General features: G+C 41.0%; 1 protein-coding gene across 1 annotated transcript; it reads left to right on the top strand.

Moving 5' to 3' along the window:
* The first annotated feature begins 5443 nt into the window (after positions 1-5443).
* Positions 5444-11072, top strand: LOC134291830 (putative uncharacterized protein DDB_G0293878). The gene is made up of 2 exons (XM_062860083.1): positions 5444-7155; positions 7597-11072. Exons 1-2 carry the CDS (start codon positions 6851-6853, stop codon positions 8405-8407), a joined length of 1116 nt encoding a protein of 371 aa, XP_062716067.1. The 5' UTR covers positions 5444-6850; the 3' UTR covers positions 8408-11072.
* The last annotated feature ends 13055 nt before the right edge of the window (positions 11073-24127 follow it).

Here is a 24127-nt window from a genome sequence, read left to right as displayed (position 1 = left end):
TTCAATAGACAGTTTCAGATCAGTCGGGATATTCTAGGTCATCCAAATTGAACTGTGAGTTCAGATCCTAAAGTCTACGAGTGTAACGGTAACTTCTTCCATTATACAAAGCTACGATTTGTAATCTATCATGTCCAGTAAATCGTCTGAATGTTCAACAGACATCATCAGATAAGCTGGGGTCATAGCCATAGATTTTTAAGAACTGAGCTCCAGAACACTTAGGATGACCCAGAAAATCCAAAAACATCTAAGAATGCCTTATGTCCTTCAAATATTTAGTGAACTGGATTGATTAAGTATGTAGGTTGACTCTATGTAACGGGAAAGATTTTTGATACAAATGCTAACTGGAAGTTCTTATTTGATGGAAAGTTTAGTAATCCTGAAATATCTCAAAGGTATTTTGGAAAGGCTTGGTAACCGCGATTAATTATGCAACGTTACTCAATATAACAAATATGACTACTGTTACGAGTGTAGACCTGAAGTTCTTAACTGCAAGTTAGTTTGCTTAACCTGGAATATCCCCCTAGTATCTATGAATAGCAGTATAGACTTCAAAAGCTTCACGGGTCTCAGTAGATTATGCAATGCTATCAATTTTGGCGATGCCTTATATTCTTGTAGATTTAAAGGACTTCCCTGTAGGTAGGACATATTGGAACACCTAGAACATCCCAGACTAGAAAACATCTTTTAATATTCTTGACGAAGGTTAAATGAATACATATGAACGTATCCCATATCCAAATTCAGCTTTCAGAACAACTGATATATCAATTATTTCATTTTATTTTATTTTTGTATGAGATACAGATTTTACACCGAAATTTTGTATGGGATACAGATTTTTGAAAATAGTGATACAGATTTTTCAGACTAAGTGTTCATAGAACACTAAGCTGAGAAGCAGGCTTTGTCTCAGTGGGGACGTAACGGCAAGAAGAAGACCCAATGACCATTCGGCCTGATGACCATTCGGCCTAATGACCATTCGGCCTAATGACCATTCGGCCTAATGACCTTAGGCCGAATGGCCTTCGGCCTAATGACCTTCGGCCGAATGGCCTGACACCGCCTGAAACCTCCATGAAACCTCCTGAAGCACCCCTCACACCCTCGGGAACTCCCCTGAAATCCCCTGGACCACCATGAAACGTCCCAGAGACACCCTAATCCGCTAATGAGACCGCTTGAAATGATCCTGAGACCCCCTCAAGTTCCCCTGATGCACTCTTCAGACCCCCTCCCAAGTAACATAGTTTAGCCAAGTAGACTAGGAGAGATTCTTAGAATTTTCATAAAACCAAAATAAAAGATGTTTGCAGCACTGATTGGTCCTAAAAATGTTACTTGGGCTGAAACCTTCTGGGTACGCCCTTAAACGCCCCTCCCAAGTAACATTTTGATTGCCAATAAGTCTTGTAGAGGTTTTTAGAACCGTCATAAAACCTTGAACCCATTATTTTGGGTTTATGATAGTTTTAAGAACCTCTTCTAGTCTATTTGACTAAAAAATGTTACTTGGGCTGAGACCTTTTATAGTCCATCTAAGATTATATGGAATGAGACTTCCTGGTATCCCTTGGAGCGCCACTGGGACCCTGTAGAACCCTCCTGCAACTCCTCTGAGTTCCGCTGAAATGCCGCGGATACCTTCTATAATCTTCCTGAACCCCCTGGAACTACTCTAAACTCCCTAGATCCCCTAAAACACGTCTAAGACCCCTGTGACCTCTCTAGGGGGACTCCCTGAAACCCCATGGACCTCCTGGAACCCCTCTGAAATCCCCTGACCCATAGGCGCCAACTTAGGGGGGGCAAGCATAGGTTTGCCCCCCCCCCCCCAATATTTGACGATTTTTTAATTTTCCCATACAAAAGATCAGAAAAAACAGGCTTTGCCCCCCCAATAATTTGACCAAGTTGGCGCGTCTGCCCTGACCACTTGAAGCGCCCCTGAGGTCCCCATGAACTGCCTGAGATCCCATTGGAACTCCTTGAGACGCCTCTGAGACACTTTTAATGCCCCTGAGACCTCCCGGTACCCCTGAAACCCCCTAGGACCACCTTGGAATGCCTTTGAGATCTCTTGGTACCCTCTGAAACCCCCGTAAAAATTCCTGAAATCCTCTGAAGCAGTTCCACCAGTGTTTCAAATGTTCTAGCAATAATATCCATAGCGTACGAAAATAAATTGACTGGATTTCGTGAAATCCGTGCCCGGCTGTTGAGCCCGGCTCATCGCATAACACCTTCTAAGGTGAGAATGAACACCAGGCATGAGAGTCCATCACCTTGTCGTAGTCCCTGGCAGTGTTGGTAAACTTACACTCAAAGTACACTCATGAACCGCTCCTGCGAGAGCAAACTTGTACGCGATTCTGTATCGTTTTCTCACGCACGAGCTTTTTAAGCTAAATCTCGCTCTCAAGAGTCAAGCGCCGAAATTTCGTTTGCTTGTAAAACGAATTCAAATAATTTTGAACGACATTCAAAGTTGCTGTACGCTAGATTTGCTTTTGTTCTATCATGCAATCCCAAAAACATCGATGTAAATAATAAGACCACCAAGAAATAAAGCAATGAGGGAAATCACGAGTTAACTCATGCATGATTTTTTCGGCGGCGAGTTTGGCGAGTCAAGCATTGCACGTGAATCAACTCAATCATGAGATTTGAGAATTAGAGTTTTTACCAACACTGGTCCCTGGTGAGATTCTAACGAACAAGACAGATGGCCATAAAGCATTAGGCAGTTTTTTTACAACGTCCATTGCCGCCTTAATCAGCTTAGTGAGCTTCCCAGAGATGCCATTCTCGTACATGGTTTATCATAGCTCTGTATGGTCGATACTGTCGTACGCCGCCTTTTTGAAGTCGATGTACAGGGCGTGCGTTGGGACCTGGTATTCGCGATATTTTTGTAGGATTTGCCGTACGGTGAATATCTGTTCCATTGTCGAGCGATCGTCGATGAAGCCGGCTTGATAACTTTCCATTAACTGATTCACTTTAGGCGAGATACGATGGAAGATGATCTGGGATAGCACTTTGTAGGCGACATTCAGAAATGAGTCCGCACAGAAGTTTTCGCACTCCAACTTGTCACCTTTCTTGTAAGTGGGGCAAATGACTCCTCTGGTTATTGTTCGGTAGGAATTGGATCGCTGGGGCTCCCTGCTGTACTGACGTAGTCATTTCTCTCTCTGCCTTGGTCCTTCATGCCTGCGTTCTCCGAAGTACTCATCGAAGTACTGCTTCCATATTTCGATTACCTCACGTTCGCCTGTCAAGAGCCGAGAACGAAGCTTTTATGGCATGTGTTGAGCTTCTGATAGAACTTCCGTGTTACTTGAGAACGGCACAGCAGTTCCATCTCCTCGCACTCCGCTTCTTCCAAGTGGCCCGAGAGAGACGGGTCTGCTGCTTCCGCTTTTTATTGTATCGTTCCAAGTTCTGCCGCGTCCCACGCTGCAGTATTACCGCACGCGCTGCATTCTTCTCCTTCGAAATCGCTCTGCATTCCTCGTCGAATTATTCGTTACGTCGACCTCGTTCCACGTCTACGATGGAGCTCTCGGCTGTGACGTTGGTGGCTGCTTTAACTGTACTCCAGCAGTCCTGTACAGTGGTCACATCGAGATCACCCTCGTCCGACAATGCTGCCTCGAGATTCTGCGCGTATGCTGAGGCTATATCCGGTTGTTTAAGTCGCTCAAGTTAGTATCGTGGCAGTCGCCGGTACCGGACATTATTGATTTCTTTCTTGGAGGAATTAGAGAGTACGTTTGTAATAACTTTGCCGAAGACAACGTTTTTTTTATCAAATGGGTGATTTTATACAGTCATATTTCTTTTGGTGTCAATTATGATCCCTCCGGCCCTCAAGGGTTAAATATAATTGGTAAATGCGTAATTTATTTTGCAACTGAACTGTTTCCTTATTTTCAATCTTGAAATTCAATTTTCACATTTCAATAAATGTCCCAAAATCACCACGAGTGTCGTGTGTGCGTGCCAAATACAGTCGAAAAGAAACCAAAAGGTAGTGATAACTACGGTACTCGACTTTTCGATTTGAGCAAAGCCGAACAAAAAAGATTCCAAACTTGATTCCAAAGCATAAATTTTCCTATCGTTATGCGGTGGCCAGCAGCAGTGCTTGCTCTATCATCCAAGCGCTGAATCTTCGTCGTAGTCACCGTCGAACGCGTCTACGACGAACCTCTACCTACCTAACCTACACACACTGACACCATGCGCACAACACCATCAGTCGCAGCCAGTCGCCGCCGTGGTCGTCACAAATGCCTTCACCGCGCGCGAGACGATAGAGCCAGAAGGAGGTGCACAGGCAAATAGCAATAGCAATGTAAATAGCAACAACAAGAGCAACGGCAACAGTGCACTCTGCTTAGTAACATTGGTGGCCGATCGAATCGAGACGTCCGACTAAACAACGAAGACACGAATGAGGGAATGATTTTCGTTGTTTCGCAGTTGTACATGGAAGAAGTCTAAGAAATTTTATGTATTTTGACGTTTTTGTTGAAAAAAAAATATAGATTATAGAGTTTGAACCGATTTGAGCATAATTTCTACGTGGAATAATTAAAAGCATCGGTTTTCCGAAGCGCAAACACAGGTGCCGCAAACGTATCAGGAAACCAATCGTTTAAATTTCCACTTTAACGCCAAGTGGCATAGAAATTCTCACACACTGGTTCCCCCAGCAGCTGCGAAACGGTATTCCTCCTCTGCTCAGCACCGCACAATTTTATTACGATTCCTTTTTTACTGCTGTGCGACGGTTGCGGCGGCGGAGGCGACGACGGCAGCAACACCAGGCACCCAATAAACTGGTGAGTGACCTATCCATGGCCGGCAAGTTGAGCGCGAGCACGTCGACATCATCAAAAACCGTTCGCCATTGAGCACGCGAGAGAGCCGTATACCTACCAACAGCAACAACAGATGCGCAAGAAGAACACGGCACGAAACAGAGCAACAGACTTTACATAACCAAACAAAAGAAAACTTGTCGGCATCTCAGCTGATTGATGATGATGGTACGGGCGGGCGACCAATCGACCGACCGACACCGCGCGACGAGGATTTCCCGTTGCCCATCTGTGCGCTTCACTCGGTAACTCAAGCCCATCGCCTGTAAACACAATGGAATGAAGGAATACGAAAAATATCCGAAGTCCGAAAACTGACGAAAAGAGTGCCACGAGAGTGAGTTCCCCCGACAACGATGAAGACAAAGCAACATTAGTTTGTCGGAGAAAAAAGGAATCACGTAGGAACAGTACCTAGCCATGGGTAGCTAAATAATCGATGGTTTACATACCTACCTATAGACACGAGAGATATAGAGAGAACGAGTGCCAGACTAGGTGCACTCACTAAGTACGGAGGTCGCGACGATCGGTTTGCTGTTGGCTCTGGCACTACGACTGGTGTTGTCGCCTTCGTCGGTCGGTCGGTCGGTCAGTCTGTGAACAGCCTATCTACGAGCAGCACGCAAAAGCGGCGTTCTTCCGTCAATCGAGGTCGCGTGTCAATTCAAATATACAACTTGATACAAGAGAGCAGTGGCAGTGGACTGCAACAACAATTAACTAGAACACTAAACGACTGTGTGAACAGTGTAAGTGCCCTGAACTATTTCAAAGAGAATCTTATCAGTGGTCAAGGGGTGTCCTAGCGAAGCAGTGACAAAGGATAACAACAGAAGAGACAATCTTGCACCGGTCGAAGACTGGGGAATTCACCCCTTGAATTGGAGACGTGACACGGGGAAGAACCAGGACTGCGTCGAGTGAGTTCAGCCAGTGAAAGTGAAAACTATCATCCGGAAGCCTCCGGTGGAAACATCTCAATCAAGCCAAATATTGAATAGCTCTCCCCGAAAATAGAGTGAATGGTCTGTGGCCAACGAAGAGTGTGAGCCCCGAATCCTAGGTGCCGAGGCACACGCAGCAGCAAGTGTGTAAACGTGCGCCAAGCGTGAATATGAACTAGTGAGTGGAGACAGAGAGCGAGCGCGGAAAAGGCAAGGAAAAGTGAAGCAGTGCCAGTAGCAGCAGCCGGAGCAGCGAATCTTGTGTCTTAAAACGGTTAATAAGAAACAGCTAACGGCAAGGTCGTATCTCGCCACACAGTGTTGCTTCGCGGTGGCGGTGAGAAGAAAAGAAACGAAGCGGAGAAGCACGCGCAAAAGTGAAGGAAAGACGAAAAACTGCCGTTCAGAAACCAGAGAGGAGAGCCGAAGAAGTGTGAAGGAAACGACAACGAAAAAGACTAGCCCCTCCTGCGTTCCCTTCCATCGAATGGTGATTGAGAAACTATAATAGGCATTTGGAGTCAAGCGAAAAAAAAAATTGAACGAAAAAGTGCGAGTGAATGAATTTGGAACGCGAGCTAAAAACTGCTCAGTGAGGTCGGTCCTCGGTAGCTCTTTAAGCCCTGACCTGGTGTCGTGTGGATATTCCGGATCGACCCGCAATAGACAGAACTCGAGACTAGCGAAATTCATCGGGCGGAGAGACTGTGATTTTACAAAAGAGAAACTATTTACGGGTACAGTGCACGCACAGAAGTAATCGAAAGTGAACAAGGCAGTGTCGGTGGGAATTTATGAAATAGAGAAGCAAATTGAGCGTGCAGAGACCCATTCCCGAACCAGTGAGTGTGAATGTGTAATTAGACAGAAATATTTCACTGGCGAGCATCCGTCGAGCCAATCGTGAACTTTGAGAAGACAATCGGAATAAAATAAAATACCGAAGAGCAAGTGATATCGTAAGGACAGGCCAAGTGTTAGAAGTGAAACCAAACCATGACCCTACCGTGCAACAACACCTCCAACGTTGCTGAAGACGATTCGGATATGTTTGGACCACCACACACCTCGCCACCGATCCGGCGCAACCGGCCAAAGGTGCCAATGATCTCGGCCCAGTTGCGGATGCGTGAGGTGCGCAAGCGGATCCTGCAACTGTGTGTCCACAAGCTCGAGCGCATCAAGAACTCCGAGCGGAACCTCCGACGCTCGGTGTGCATCAACAATACATATTCTCGGCTGACGGACGACATCCGGCGGGAGAAGCAGCACAAGTATCTGATGTTGAATCAACTGTCCAAGTAAGTATCGGATTAGCGAAGGGGTGTACAGGAAAAGTAGAGCATAAGGCATGGGGCTGAGTGAGAGTGAGAGTGTGCCGTACGAAAATAGTGCATGATGAATGTGGGCAGTAGGAAGAAGAAAATTTGAATTAACTATGGACGCTATAAATAGCGGCGAAAGTGAGTAAAGATGAGTTAAAAATAGCGTACTGAGTATTCTCAGTGGCATTTCGAGGAGAGGGGGCCTATGATTTGCTAAATACTGGAACAGCGTTGACGCGTGGGATGATAGCGATACGTAAATACGATGTTATTAGTATTATCAATGTGACGTCTATGGGTGCTCTTGACGTCACTCTGGGACGGAAGTTAATTCCATTTCTGAACATTGGTGTCAATTTAACCTATACGAAGTGCTAAATTTTAATGAACTTTTCTTATCTCTTATTTATTCCACAGATCTGACAGTGATGAAAAATCTGACAGCGACAGTGCAAATAACAATAACATCAACATCAACAACAGAAACAATGAAAATCTGAACAGCAGCAATCACCAGCTACGAGGAGATGAGTTCATGAACAAGAGCAACAACAACGACAGCAGCAGTATTAACAGCAACAAGCAAAGCGCAACCGAAGAAATCAAAGCACCAAAACAGAAATCCTCTTCGGTGGAGACTGACCTGGAAACGCTGGACCGAGAGCTATGTGCACTGGACGCCGCGATGCCTTTGGTCGACCCCGAAATCACTCAAGGTGCCGAACAGCTCGAACAGGCCATGGTTTCGCGGAAACGCAAGTATTCTCAAATGGACGACGAAGACAACGATCGCCTGGTGCGGGAAGCGTTATCTCAGTTCTACCTGCCAAGCAACCGACTACTCTCCGGAATCGATGACTGCCCCTCGCACATGCTGGGTACCAATTCCTCTCCATCCATCGACGTCAAGCGCACCAAAGTAGATCTCCTGGATAGCAGCCTCCACCATCACCACCATCATCACCATCACCATCATCATCCCTTTCACTCGCTGCCGGACCTGAATGTAGCGCTCGAGCTCTCGCACCAAAGTCATCAGCACCAGAAGGATTTTGAAGTCATTATGGATGCGCTGAGGATAGGAGCCGGAAGCGCTATGACCGGAGCGACCGCTAATGGATGCAACCTCGTCGGCAACATCGACTCCTGCGGTCAGGCCGCCATGATGATGAGTGGTGAGACCGGTAGCGTGTTCCACAACCTGGTGGTTACTTCGCTGGAGACTTGAAAGTAGGCCAGCGCCACTGCGCACATCCCCTGCCAGTACCGTTTGCGCTGTCGCCGATGCTGCTCGCTTGTAGAGTACGGCGATATGACGCATCGCTGGTACCGGTAGGGATCTGCAATATCCTCAATAGTACTAAAGATATAACCTCTCAAAGCGAAGCCTTCTGCGAGGAAAAATTCGCATTGATCTTAACTTATTTGGGCGTATCGCTTCATTATTTAAACACAAACGCAATCCTTTCAGTAGCGCATTATCGGTATAGGAAAATATTTATAAACTTCATTAAATCACTACGGGCGAACAGAACGCGCAAGCTAATCGCAGTCCAACGCACACTCAGCCAGACACAAAAACAAAGTAGGCGACATCGACAGCGATGGGCAGCGCAACGCAGTAGGCGCTGATATTTCGCGTCGATCGCTGTGGCAACACGCGTGCCACGATAGACAAAAACAACAACAACAAAAACGAGGAAAAATGTAAGTGAAAGTGCAAGAAAAACTCATTGCTCGTCATACTCATCGCCGTGCACGGCTTGTAGCCGCCCGATGGTGATGATCATGGATGGTTTGGCATATGTTTTCTAAGCTCAACAGCAACGGGTTAAAGAAACCATAGTTAAATCCATCACAACAGCAGTGGCAGTTAAACAGCAAGCCATGCACGGTTGAGTAATCGTTGCAAACGAGCCTACGTTTCTGTTGTGTCGGTGTGTGTGTGTGCACGTGGAGGTGTCACTTGAACGTCACGCGTCTAATTTAAACCAAGTCGTTGCCAAAATTAACACGTTTTTAATTTATAAACAAAAAGCAAGCCAACAAGCAAAACTCGCATATTTTTCGATTAGACTCTCGGAGAGTTCGCAAACAGCTCGCAATCAAAGTGTTTGTTCACTATTACGTTGACCTACAAAACGAACTGCTTCCAAGTTCCAACAAATAGGAAACAGTTTGGTTGAATACAACACTAAAATCGAATAGAAGGAGGAAAATTTATAGTAAACAGGATCTGTGATATTAGTCGTGTAAGATGCATATAAACTAGAGCAGAAACATTTGAAACAACATAATAGATAATAGTAATCGATTGCAATTTCGAAACAAAGGAACCGAAAGTCAACCAATTCTTGAGCTAGATTCATCAAAAGTTGAGATTTTATGTTTCTTCGCTACCACCTCAAAGTGCATACATATTGGTAAAATTACACTATTCCAAACGTAAAACAGAGAAAAAGCGAGCGCGAGTTTTCAAAGCGTAATTCCGTTTTACCTTTTCTTTAGTTGAATCGTTGCAAGAAAAATCAAATAATTAAATTCGTAGAATTTTCACTGAGAATGCCAAGTGAATAAAGACCAAGTTTAGAACAAAAGCTAAAACAAACATGTAAATTGTTAGGTTTCCAAGCATCCGCGGTGGCCGTGTGCGTGAATGTACGTAAAGACCAAAGTTAAACGTTGTTTTAAAAAGATCGATCGAACAACAACTTTAAATTGACAAAACTACTGGAAGGCATTACTTCTTAGCCAAAACGAAAAAAAAAATCAGACGCATAATGATGAAGAACAATGTCAAAATGACACATGTCAATTGCTTTAATTCTTTGTTAACCAAACTGAGTCAAAGTTGCCTTTGCTGTCAGAGCAGAAACCATTCTGACACGGTTTTGAGTGTACTTTTCTCTGCAAAAATGTGCGAACATTCCAACGGTCAACTACCAACAAACAGAGAACAGAATTGCGTAGCAAATTTTATCTCAGTCGCTAGCAGTACTTAAGCGAATTCCAATAACTTTGCCAATTTTCTGGACCAAAATGACGCTATGCGTTCTACTTGTCAAGAATCGACTCAGTACGATCGATGAATTAGAAACAACATCAGCAGTAAAGCGACAACCATCAGACAATGTATAAACAAAACCCAAAGTGCTTGAATTTGTTGAATTGAAATTACCCTTTTACCTGGTAAGAGAAAAACAAAACACACACACAACTTAACTGTAAACAAACTATATTTGTATAAGAAGCGAGATAAGCATGAAGCAACAATCCCTCATCGGAGAGTTGACGAAGAAATCAAAGTTTACCAAGCCATTTACGTTTCACTTCTATTGCTATCTGCTCCTATTTTATCTTGATTAGAATATCTAGTTTTTACGTTGTACAAATTGCCAGATTTGTTAACAAGGTTAGCCGCACCAAAAACTCTCTTCCAAAAAATTACATGTACAACGGAACTCCTCCGGTTTACTTAATCTTCCTTTCAAGGCTGTTGGTCGCAACGACAACAGCACGCCTAGCAAACAATCGTTGTTTTAGTTTTCTTGTAAGTTCTATTTGTTTTCCCCTTTATGTCTATTTGTTCTCTTTTACTCTGATTTTAGTTCAATTTTTCCTCATCTTCCTATTAATTTTAGTAGTTTTAACTGAGTTAATTTATGCAAATTACATTATTATATGAATACGATTGGTTAGTAGTGTTGAACAAATGCAAATGCGAACGAGCAACCAAGACGGACGTCGTATCGGTTGCTCCGATCTAAACTAAATTTATGAAAATACAGAAAAACCTATAAAAATAAATAAATAACAATATACACTCATAAGGACACTTATTGTTGTAGTAGAATTTTATCTTCACAATAAATGTACCTGGAAAAATCTAAAAATTGCCAATTTTCAATCATTTTAATCGTTAGAACTTGAAAGAACAAATCCATTTTTATTGATAAGTAAATCCACTACGTCGTAAAACTCTCAACACTCTGCCTTAATTAACGCAGTTTTTGCTTCATCGTCCGTTTCGCTTATCGTTTCAGCTACGTAAAACTCAACTACCGATTTAGACAACGATCACGTAGTTTATCATCTATTTAGGTAGTTCTACTTTACCGACCCATGACTATATTTAAATTCACATTGCTCGCAAAGAGAGCTATAAATATCTCACCACTACTATTCTACCACATTTTCTCTCTCGGTTTCTCCAGTGCCGAACACAGACACATTGAAATGCGTCTAATTTCTTCCCGAACACACAATCAAACATCACACGCACACACCGACCGACTTTGGCAGTGGTAGAGCGCGACGCGAGAGCGCGCTGTTTAAAAACAAACTCAATCTTACTGAGAAACAAGGGTGGTGTTACTGATTTGCCGACCCAAGCCAAATTTAGAAGCTATTTTCGAACGTATGCGGGTATAGAAGAACGGCTGTTCTATAAATAGACGAGTGCAGATTTGTGGAGGCACGCGCGAGCAATCAACCAGAATGAGAGGAGATGTAAATATAAGCAGAGAGCAAGTCAGAGAGGCAGTCTCTGTCTGAACGAGTAGGTAGTAGAGTGCGATTTGCTGCCGATATCGGGGATGTGAGGCTTAATTTCAGATATAGCGCATTTAGTTCACCACTGGACTATCGCACTAGTTTTCACGAGTGCGAAAACGCTAATAAAAGTGCGCGATTGCATCAAATCAACTCGGTGTCTTCAGAGCACTTGTTCTCCATAGATTGAAGAAATAGTGCGCCAAAGACATCAACCTGATGTGATGCAATCGCGCACTTTTATTTACGTTTTCGCACTTATGAAGTCGCAGTTCGCAGTCCAGTAGTGAACTAAATGCGGTATAATAGCAGACAGTGCCAGTGGAGCAATAAATAAGAAACGCGCAATAGGGTATTGTACCATTTGGGCAGGTGTACCTATTTTGGGCACTTGCCGCTATAACTAAGACAATATCAAACCGATTGATTTGAATTTTTGTTCAGGTTTAGATACTGTACGTGCCTAACTCTATACAAAATTTCAAATCAATCGGTTTGAAATTGACTTAGTTATAGCGGCAAGTGCCCAAAATAGGTACACCTGCCCAAATGGTAGAAGACCCTAAATACGACTTCTCTAAATACGTATAATTTTATAATTGACTTATAAATGTCATGTTTTCAAATATACCTTCTTAAATATGTAGTTTCTGATTCAAACAATGTTTTGGTAAAGGACAATTTTTCAAAACCATCTCAAAACTTTGCGTTTTAACTTGCCCCGGTGTACCATACTTTTAAAATTTTCACTTTTACCTGAATTTGACCAAAAACTACTAAATCTCCGTATGTCAATTTTGAGTAAGCAGTTTATCATCATCCGAATCATCCGTTTGCAATGAGCCTGCTTGTACAGCAGTCTCTGAATTTTCCAAAAAATAGAATTCGCCGTGGTATTTTGCAATGCACACTGGGCCACGAGCGGGATCTAGCAAGTAAAAACCTCTAGCGTTTTGGGAGTGCATTTTTTTGAGTTGGTGTCTTCGGAGACTTGTATTAATTTTACCTGCACTTTTATATGGTGATGCAAGTTAGTTGGTAATTTTGCCGCATAGGTGGCGCTGCGATACTAACTTTTTTGTTTTACGTCCTAGAGGTTTTCCGTCTTCCGCAAAGTTGTAGAGCGTGCAAAAATAAGTAAAGTTGCCGAAGACACCAAAGTTGTGTGACTTCAAACAACAGGGTTATACTAAAAATAGTAAAATTTACGTGAAAATCACGTTTTTATGATCATTTTGAATGATATTTGCAAATTTATCAATTTTAACACTTCACACGTGTTAATGAAAGTAGCCTGCGTCTGATGTACCAACTTTACAATTTTTCGGGACATTTGAAATGGTTTTTTGGGCAAAATAGTAAAAATTACTATGATTTTTATTAGTATTTTTTTTTCTAAAAGTTGCAAATTTCGGCAAAATTTAATGCATGCTACAAAATATACCACTCAAGATCTATTAAATCTAAAAGTTTGCCGGAGGTAAAATTTGGTGTTTTGAGATAAATATCTTGTTTTTAAATATTGCTGTTTTTATACCAAAATTATTTTGAAAGAGAAGCAATTCTTTATTCCGGAGTTGTCCTGCCATTAGATCCTCACGGATCACTTTTAAATTAAAAGTTTTATCACAGACAAACAGACGTCTCACTCTACTCACTTCCCATCGTTTCCCTTTTTAATGGATTATTCAAATATTCCGTAGTTCGCAAATCGCTCGCTCATGGCGCTCCCATCGTTTTTGCTCCTGTTTGACGTTTGCTTACTACCGCCATCTACTCAGTGGGTTTGCGTACCACAGCATAATTAGCATTGGGCGATTGTGTTTGTGTGACGATGATTTTTATCGCATTTTGTTCCAAGTGATACGTCTGTTTGTCTGTGGTTTTATGTTTACCCAACGCTTTAATTACTTCAAGCTGACGTTTTGTGTTCAATAGGGTCCTAAAATTAACGACGAAATCTCGATTATATTGAATAATACGATCAAGCATGGTATTCTAATCGGAATTGCACTTTACTCGAACTTGAAAAACAAAGGAATAATGAGAAAATTCGAAATAAATAAAATGGTAAATAGTTCTACTTTGACGTTTGAGGTCAACCTTGTGTGACAGAGCTCGACATTTTTCGCACTGGGATTTCAAAAATGTTCCTATCTGACATACACGGTGAAAAAAAATCACTCAAAGTATGTGTTATAAGCTAGGGACGAGACAAAAGGCTAAAAAAATAAAAATTATATATTTTCAACTACGTTTAATAAAAACGTCAAAAAATGAGTAAATATGTACTCTTGAACTATATATTGTGGTTTAAAACAAGAATCCCGATAGGACTTTAGGAGCCTATTGTCTTACGCATCGATGTATTAAATCGACAGTGCACATATATTTATTGGTCTATTGAAAGAAAAAAAAAATATATAATGCTTTTTGATCCTGTGTGAGCGACTTGTGTTAGTGCAAAGTTCCGGTATACCAACCCGTGGAATCAATAATGATTTTCAGTTAACTCAATGATTAAATTATGAATAAATTATGGAAAAAAAACTTAGCTCATCAATGCCGTGTTATTAATTGGCACAGTGACTGAGTTAGTAAAGCACTTGCCTATTGTATAAGATTCGTAAATTAAAATCTCATCTTGAGCTAAGGTTAAATAATTTAACCAATAATTTATTCATTTTTGGATTTGTAGGGTATTGTACCATTTGGGCAGGTGTACCTATTTTGGGCACTTGCCGCTATAAGTAAGTCAATTTCAAACCGATTGATTTGAGTTTTTGTACAGAGTTAGATACTGTACGTGCCTAACTCTATACAAAATTTCAAATCAATCGGTTTGAAATTGACTTAGTTATAGCGGCAAGTGCCCAAAATAGGTACACCTGCCCAAATGGTACAAGACCCTATTTGGCTTGGTATAACGAAACTTTGCACTTGCGTGAGTTGGTCACATAGGACCAAAATCAATTGTAATTCCTTCCTCTCAATAGACCAATAAATATACGTAATAAAGAATTGCTTCCCTTTCAAAATAATGTTGGTATAAAAACATCAATATTTAAAAATAAGATATCTCAAAAACACCAAATAATACCTCCGGCAAACTTTTAGATTTTATAGATCTAGAGTGATATATTTTGAAGCAAGCATCAAATTTTGTCGAAATTTGCAACTTTTAGAAAAAAGTGCTAGTAAAAATCATAGTAATTTTTACTATTTTGCCCAAATTAACATTTTAAATGTCCCGAAAAATTGTAAAGTTGATATCATCAGACGTAGGCTACTTTGATTAACACGTGTGAAGTACTAAAATTGATAAATTTGCAAATATCATTCAAAGCAAGCATGAAAACATGTAAATATTACTATTTTTAGTATAACTTTGTTGTTTGAAGTCACACAACTTTGGTGTCTTCGGCGACTTTACTTATTTTTTCACGCTCTACAACTTTGCAGAAGACGGGAAACCTCTAGGACGTAAAACAAAAAAGTTAGTATCGCAGCGCCACCTATGCGGCAAAATCACCAACTTACTTTCATAACCATATAAAAGTGCAGGTAAAATTAATACAAGTCTCCGAAGACACCAACTCAAAAAAAGCACTCCCAAAACGCTAGAGGTTTTTACTTGCTAGATCCCGCTCGTGGTCCAGTGTGCAATGTAGGGGAACGTCCATAAATTACGTCACGCTTTTAGGGGGGAGGGGGGGTTCAGTAAAGTGTGACAACCCATACAAAAATATCAAAGGTCTCATACAAAAAGTGTGACATAGGGGGGAGGGGGGGTTGAAAATAGGCAATTTGTGCGTGACGTAATTTATGGACGCTCCCTAGGGAATCGCGCCACTGGGGCGGTGGCTTCTATTTTCGTCTGGTTTCCGCTGTAACTCAGTTAAATTTGAACCAATTGTCACAATTTTTGGAATGCGGTGAGATAGGTATAGTATCTACCCGTGTACAACATTTCAAGTCCATTGGTTCAAAATTGACTGAGTTATAATGGAAAACAGACGAATATAGAAGCCACCGCCCAAGTGGCGCGATACCATAGTACAGGTATACCTCGGAATCTATAACAAAAGGTCGAAAGACATAAGGTCGAAGGACAAACGGTCGAAGAACAAAAGGTGGAATGGACAAAAAGTCGAATGGACATAAGGTCGAATGGACAAAAGGTCGAAGGGACAAAAGGTTGAATGGACAAAAGGTCGAATGGGACAGAAGGTCGAATGGACAAAAGGTCGAATGGACAAAAGATCGAATGGACAAAAGGTCGAATGGACAAAAGGTCGAATAGAACAAAAGGTATAATTGACAGTAGACAATTTGGAAGACATGATAAAGTGGTCAGTATTTGACAGAAAAACGACAATTCAGTAATAAATTTTGAAAACGACGTATAATCAATGGTGTAGCATTGATTATACGTCGTTTTCAAAATTTGTTACTGAATTAGCTTATATGCAGCTATTTACTACCACATTGATAGAAGGTAGAAGCCAATAGAAAGATATAAAGTAATGTTATTTATGAAAGTTAAATGTGGAAAATAGTACCATAGACTAATTTCAAGACCTCGATGTACCAAAGAAAACGTTCAAATTTTCGGTGTCCAGTTCGGTACCCAAAAAATATTCATAACCGTGTATTTTTTTCCGTGTAAATAGCCTTTTGTGTAAATTTTATTTAGCGTGTTACACTGATCTGACAGCTCTGACAGTAAGGGACTAAACATAAATTACGTAAAGTGGGTACCGAGGATTGTTCATAATCTGCGAACTTGACTGCAGAAAAAATTGCGACCATGACGCCGCTGATAGTACTCCTTGAAAGAATAGCCTATGGGTAGAAGGATGAATAATATATTGAAATATTGTCATTTGAAATTCCAATCATTACAGCGATTTAATAATGTTACAAAATCTATTAATTAGAGAAAAACAAATCTCTGGGTACTATATGAGCAAACAAAACCGAAATAATTTACGTTGGGAGCAGTGATCCAAAATGTACTGTCAAAACTGTAGTTTGCATGATAATCGTCGGTGTATGGTCTTGACTATCATGCAACAGAAACATTCACGTATGAGCAGATGAAATATTCATGGGTGACTGTGACATTTTTTTAATCACGGCAAAAAATGTGGAGGATTAATGAAATCCCAGTGGTTCCGAAAACTGCGAACGGGACATGCGTATATCAGGTATCAGAAGGCCGGCTCCAGAGGCACGTTATCCTCCATTTGGGACATTTGTGCCATCGCCATACATATGAGCCTATTTCATCATTTACCTGAGGGAGATTGGGACAAGGGATGGGAATTGGGAAAGGGTGATGAAATAGGAAGGGGTGCCCTAGAAGAGGGAATGAACGCCTAAGCGCAACGAGAGCTCATAGCCCATACCTCAACGGGGTTAATCAGTGCCCTGAAAAGGACACTGTAAAACGCATAAGCGTAAAAAGAGCCTATAGCTCATTGGAGGTAGCTTGCGACGTCATGCGACTTTCAATATGACATAGAAAGACACGTCATCAGAAGCATCCTCAATATTCAAGAAATCACCCAAGCAAAAACTACGTTTGAGCGAGTGCTTTCTTGAAAACGTATACAACTTTGTGTAAAAGAGTCACTGTGGACATCCCAAATTGGGAGACATGTGAGTTCACATGAACAGGCATGTTAGCGAGACGAATATCACAGATGTGATAATCGACAATGCGTTTTAAGCATTTCAGAAAGAACGAGGGTTCCAGATGAATCTGGAACTTATTCCTTCTTTTTACAGCGCACGCACCCTTTCGGGATAAAACTACAGAGTAATTTCACGCCATGAAAATACCCAGTAGAAAACTACAAGAGTTCAAAACATGTTTGAAAAACTCAAATCCCTCTGGAGAAAAATAGGACAAACCCCTTTTGGTCCAGGAGATTTGAAGTAAGCAGAGCTTTTTAGTGCACACTAAATCGATTCTATAGCTACAATTCTCGGGGTAGAAGCAAAGGTTCGTAGCTATACAAAAGACTGGTTTATCCGAAGATATTTAGAACTTGAACAGGTCCGAGTTCCATTCAGGAATACCTCTTGCGGTCCGCACAGACCGCAGAGGACAAGCTTCTTTCAAAGCAGTAGTTATGGTATACCACAATGAAGGGCGTTTTAATAACAAAACCACAATGAAACTCTCTTGGAGTAGCAATGGAAGCGAGTTATCCATAAAATGTGATCGCAACCAATTAGGTTCCCTAGCTTGTTGAGCAGGGACGCCTGAATACGCAAAGTTTGCGAAGGAACACTCAAAAGTGCAGAGAAGGTCAAATGGAGATTCCTCATCTGACACATGCCAATCAGTCAACTCATGACAAATTCTGCTCATGCAGAGTTGAGTTAGGTGCAATTCTATGTTAAGCTAACCATGAACTGTACTACCTAAGTATTCCATCAAACTGAAGCATCTCAAATCAATGTTTGAGCTACTTCAGATGCCAAATATCAGCGAAAAGATGCTGAAAACAAGGCTTGCTTGAAGGCATCCACAAGGAAAGGTTGAAACATACTGTTAACGTTATTCTAAAATATAGCATGCTCGAGGCACGACACTTCATCTATAATGAAAAAAGCAAAGCTGGGTTCACAAGGTAACCTATACAGAAGTTACCCTACGAAAATGAACTTTTTGAAGTAGATCCACTTACCGGTTAGCGCAGTAAGGGCGTAATACTGTGGAGGACGCCCTAACTCTCCACAGGCTCCGTTTGTGGTTAGGTTTTTATTAGACCCCCCTAACCATTCATTCTTTGGCACGGTAAGCATAAAGCCGCATAACACCATGAATTAGGGGTCACCTGTTTAGTGGACTCTTACCACTGGATCAGGCGATCCGTAGTGTTATTCTTAGCCAATTGAGACAACCGCTACCGACACTACACAGCTATCTAGGCTGATCGGGAAAAGAAGTTAACATTGATGGTCAACTTCCAAACGAACCCGAACAGCCTGAAATTTCATTTCCCGGGAAATCCATCCCGTAATTGGAAGCCCTATCTGTAACGTTTCTGAAATCCTCCGAAAATGCACTGAAGCCTTTTGGAATGCCTCCAAAATTCTCCTTAAACCCCCGGAAACCCCATGTAACGCACCTCAGACCCTCAGAATCCCCAGAAAACGGCATGTAACGCCTCCGTAACGTTTCTGAAATCCGCCGAAAATGCTCTGAAGCTCTTTGCCTCCAAATTCCCGCTTAAACCCCCAGAAACTCCATGTAACTCAGACCCTCCGAAACCCCAAAAACGGCATGTAACGCCTCCGTAACGTTTCTGAAATCCGCCGAAAATGCTTTGAAGCTCTTTGGAATGCCTCCTCAGACCTTCCGAAACCCCTGAAAACGCTATGTAACGCTTCCGTAACGTTTCTGAAATCCGCCGAAAATGCTCTGAAGCTCTTTGCCTCCAAAATCCCCCTTAAACCCCAGGTAACCCCATGTAACGCACCTCAGACCCTCCGAACCCCCAGAAAACGGCATATAACGCCTTCGTAACGTTTCTGAAATCCGCCGAAAATGCTCTAAAGCGCTTAGGAATGCCTCCAAAATCCCCCTAAAACTCCCGGCAACCCCATGTAACGCACCTCAGACCCTCCGAAACCCCAAAAAACGCCATATAACGCCTCCGTAACGATTGTGAAAACCGTCGAAAATGCCCTTAAGCTCTTTGGAATGCCTCCAAAATCCCCCTTAAACCCCCAGAAACCCCATGTAACGCACCTCAGACCCTCCGAAACCCCAGAAAACGGCGTGTAACGCCTCCGTAACGTTTCTGAAATCCGCCGAAAATGCTTTAAAGCTCTTTGGAATGCCTCCAAAATCCCCCTTGAATCCCCAGAAACCCCATGTTACGCTCCTCAGACCCTCCGAAACCCCAGAAAACGGCATGTAACGCCTCCGTAACGTTTCTGAAATCCGCCGAAAATGCTCTAAAGCTCTTTGGAATGCCTCCAAAATCCCCCTTGAACCCCCAGAAACCCCATGTAACGCACCTCAGACCTTCCGAAACTCCCGAAAACGCTATGTAACGCCTCCGTAACGATTATAAAATCTGCTGAAAATGCTCTGAAGCTTCTTGGAATGCCTCTGAAATCCCCTTAAACCCCTCTGATCCCATGTAACGCACAAGTGACTCTCCGAAACTTCCTAAAAAGACCTCCAAAATCTTCCTAAACTATCCCCCTTCCCTGTCAGACCCCAAGTAACGCCCCTGACACCCTCTAGCACGAGTTATCCGCATTTTTCTTTCGCAATTTTCGGAATCACCCCAGCTCTACATTTCAAAACAGTCATTTCGTACTCCCATCATCTTGATTTGTGTTACAATCATGGTGCCAAATGTTACATTCATGGTAGACGACATTCATGCATCGACGGCAGTATGAATGTGGTGTGTGACGGTAGTATCGAAGACGGCTAATAACAAGACAGACATCTTCCCTCTTGCTCCATATACTTTGAGAGCTACAAGCACACTAGCGCCACGAACGACTTCAGGGAACAACATCATGAATGAGTGTGCATGCGATGTTACCATTTCCGTGTACGTATTTGCATGTACACGCACACATCATGGTTTAATGTTCCTGTGAATCGTTGAGGGCGTTTCGACCAAGTCGCCTGAAACAGGGTGGGAGCTGTCTGTCTTGTTATTAGCCGTCTTCGGTAGTATGCAACATTAGTCATGACGGTAAAGGCGTTGCGACGATAATGAAAAAAATGTACTATACGGTTCACGGGTTGGGAGGTATGGCTTTCAATCTTTGGAGGAATAACTTATGAAAGCTTAAGAATCCGTTTTTGAGTTATTCGTGCAAAGACTGAACGCCATACCTCCCAACATAATCATCAACAGTCGAATTTCGAAGAAATTATTTATACTTATACAGTGTAATTCGTCGAAACTACCTATAAATCCAAGAGGGGATGATCACTAATCACAAGTAGTAATTGTTTCTGCAGTATAGATAGGAAGAACAGCTATTGAATTGAAGAAGGCAAAATTTCTGATTGAATTATAAGTACCTAAATATGAGCATGAGCATGAGCAATGAGCATAGATGACCGCACAATTCGTAGTTGCTACCCTGATAAAAAATATCATAAAAATATGATAAATTTTATTGTTACAACACCATTTTTTCGAAAATTATTCACCGTTAAACGTATTGTAATTTGCACAACACACTCACCATCACCCCTATTGTTCTATACCATTCGGCGAATGGTAAATGGCACTTTTACAATAAAAAATGGTGGTCGTTATGTATCTTAACCATAAAATTTTGAGAAAATTTTCATATATTTTTCCGCGAAAAACAATAGAATGTATTGTGTTTTTATGAGACATTTTTGGGGCAATTTAAAAAAAAAAACAATATATCCTAATGTTTTTTCATTGTTCTCACAATACAAAAACAATTAATTAAATGGCGTCAAATAAATCGATGTTAAAATGAAAATACAATAATATTTGTTGTTATTTGTACACAGTTTTCGCTTTTAAAAATACATAGAATTAATACATTTATATTCAGCATTTACGAGCACTAACGGCCGCCAGAATGATATGAACATTTTATGATAAGAATCAAACACTCTGATGTCTGTCTGGTATGCATTGCTTCCCAAGTAACAATCAGCATGCCTTGAAGGTTTATTCATGTTTTATCCTGGTTTTATACGAGCATGTCAAAAATCTAGTTGTTCTAAGTTAGTTTCAAGTGATAGTTTTTTACTTTGAACCTTTGGCGTTCCATAAAACTATCATATAACTTCTGCTATAAACATCTTCAGTTAAAGACTTGCAAGTAGACCTGAATTGGTTTTATCACTTATTATATACCATTTCAATAAAACTTGCATTTGGGGTTGTTGTCGTAGAGATTTTTTTTTGTAAACAAATACACAAAACTGTGAGGCAATGCATAAAACCAACAAAAGATTTCGTGGCCGTAACATAAACCAAAAAAATGCTGTGATAAAACCGCTAGTTCTATCATGAGCTCAGTTATGACTACCTCAGGAGGGTTAGCCCTATTGGAGGAATCATCAGGAACACAGAGTTTTATCAGAAAAATATGTCGCCTAGCCGGGATAATTCATGTAAATACAGAAAAAATATTACTCAATTTTATGATTTCACGTACAGCTTCAGATCAAATTAAACCATACAACATGTTTCCGTCATTTTATTTTGTCAGAAAAACTACATATTGTCTTTTAAATTCCGCTGTGTTGAAAAAACCTTTTTTGCACCCAATTCCACCGAGTATATTAAATGCATTTAACTTCCAAATTATGCATAGTTTGTGTGGCGCACTTAGTTTTTCTCATTATCACAGTCACATTCACCACAAATCTTCCGTGGTATGTCTCCTGACACGTAATAAATAGCAAACAAATCTGTATTCCATATCTGCATCTTTCCAATTGATGGCTGGATAAACTACCAAGCATAATTTATTCTGACGATCGAACATTGAGAGTGAAAAATAATCAAAACAATTATTTGACAAGTCAGAAGATGGTTTTATTTAGAAGATTGATAAAACTATGATACAACCCGAACTCCTAAGCCGGTTTGCATACGAAGTCCTGTAGACCCTAATAAGACTGGGCCAACTAGCCAGAACGTGGGCTTATTGAGGCATACAAGAACTCGAGAGAATTTTTAAGTCGGCATCAATGGTTTTATGTTTAGGACTTTTGAATCGCTAAAAAACTTTGATAAAATTAAAATTGTTGCTTGGGTTGGCAGCTGTTGATAAGATCTATCATAAATCTTTTCAAATAACTGCCAAATATCACTAGTCAGACCTCAGGTCGTATGATCCATACCATTAATCGTTCACAATTAGGTTCTTTAGGGGTATCCCGATTATTTCATAATCTGATTCTCCGTCCAAAAATTTGCCGAAATCCAAAATTTCATAATTTTTGGAGTCCGGGAACTATTTTTAAAATGCATTTGAAGTTTGTATGGGGAAATTTTTTTGTTCGGGTCGAACTGTCACTTTATCGATTGAACTGTCATTCTATCCACGAAAATTAAAACAGTTTTGTTAATTTACTCATCAAAACAAAGGTATTGAAATCCAATAAAACCACGTTATACTCAGAAAAATAAGCTCTTTCGATTAGGCTATAGAAAATAGTAATATTTTATTCACTAAACAACCCAATTAATGTGGCCATTAGTATCTGTAAATGTTGAAGAAAAATGTTACCGAGAAATATGAATTCTTTGGTTTTTCAAAGGCGAAATCTGTTTACATAACAACAAATATTATCACCGACGAACCGACGTGACAGTGGTGATTCAAAACTGTCTCCCCCAAATTTAACGGTCGACCAGCGAAGCGAGCGAACGCTTCTGTCAAATCAGCGCAGGCGCGAACCTCTTCCTATATGAATACACGGGGGTTTGGAATCATGCTATCACTATACAACGCGAACCGTTATATAGGGGAGGCGGTAGTGTTCGGCTATTTTTCATCATGGCGTCGGAGACAACAAATTTGAATTTATTTGTTCTAGCTGTCACGTCGGTTCGTCGGTGATATTATTGCATGTTTATTTTAACATCGGTTCAATTGACCCCATTAAACAAATTGTATTTGTATTGTTATCAATGGTAGTTAACTATTTACTAGATTCCTTTAATTTATTGGAAAACATTAGAAAAATCATTGTTCATCTTTTTCTTGTCGTAACGTCCTCACTTGTCTAAAACCTGCATTTCAGCTAGTTTTCTATTCGCCTTCAAACGTCACCATCCCACCGCAAAATCGCTAGCGTAGAACGATCGACGTGCCACCATTTTTCGAATGTTGGAGAGCACAGGTACCTTTTTCGCGGTGTTGCTTCACCGTAAACAACACCGCGAAGAAGATACCTTCACCCTCCACTATTCGAAAGATGGTGACGCGTCGATCGTTGCAGTTTATCGTTTGACAGTCAATAAGTACTTCCTCAGTTATTCATTGAGAGCTTCCTCTGCCAACACGGCTTGACGTCTGTCAGTCGTTGAAGTTTTAGCGAATAACATTCGATAACCGAAACATCTACTGAACTCAAATTTAAAACGAAAACTATAAAAAAATATGTCAAGTGATTTTGTATTTGATTATACAAACATGATCCAAGCAACAATAATATTTATTGTTATTTATTTGTTACAAATTGTTTTTAAGTGTAATTGAGAAATAAACTCTTTTTTAATAAAAAGTCCATGAGAACTTTGCAGGCACTTTTGCAACTATATAAAAACATTTTAAATTCATTTTTACTGATAGTAACTTTAAATTATTATAGAACTATTGAAAAACAATCGAATCAGTTAGTCAC

Source organism: Aedes albopictus, chromosome 3 (assembly GCF_035046485.1).
Source record: "Aedes albopictus strain Foshan chromosome 3, AalbF5, whole genome shotgun sequence".
Classification (NCBI taxonomy): domain Eukaryota; kingdom Metazoa; phylum Arthropoda; class Insecta; order Diptera; family Culicidae; genus Aedes; species Aedes albopictus.
Note: the sequence above shows the minus strand (reverse complement) of the source record. Positions and strands in the feature narration are given on the sequence as shown.

Coding starts and splice junctions, on each gene's coding strand:
- LOC134291830 (XM_062860083.1), top strand. CDS start 6,851: ATGACCCTACCGTGCAACAACACCTCCAACGTTGCTGAAGACGATTCG. Junction 7,156..7,596: donor ATGTTGAATCAACTGTCCAA/GTAAGTATCGGA, acceptor TTTATTCCACAG/ATCTGACAGTGATGAAAAAT.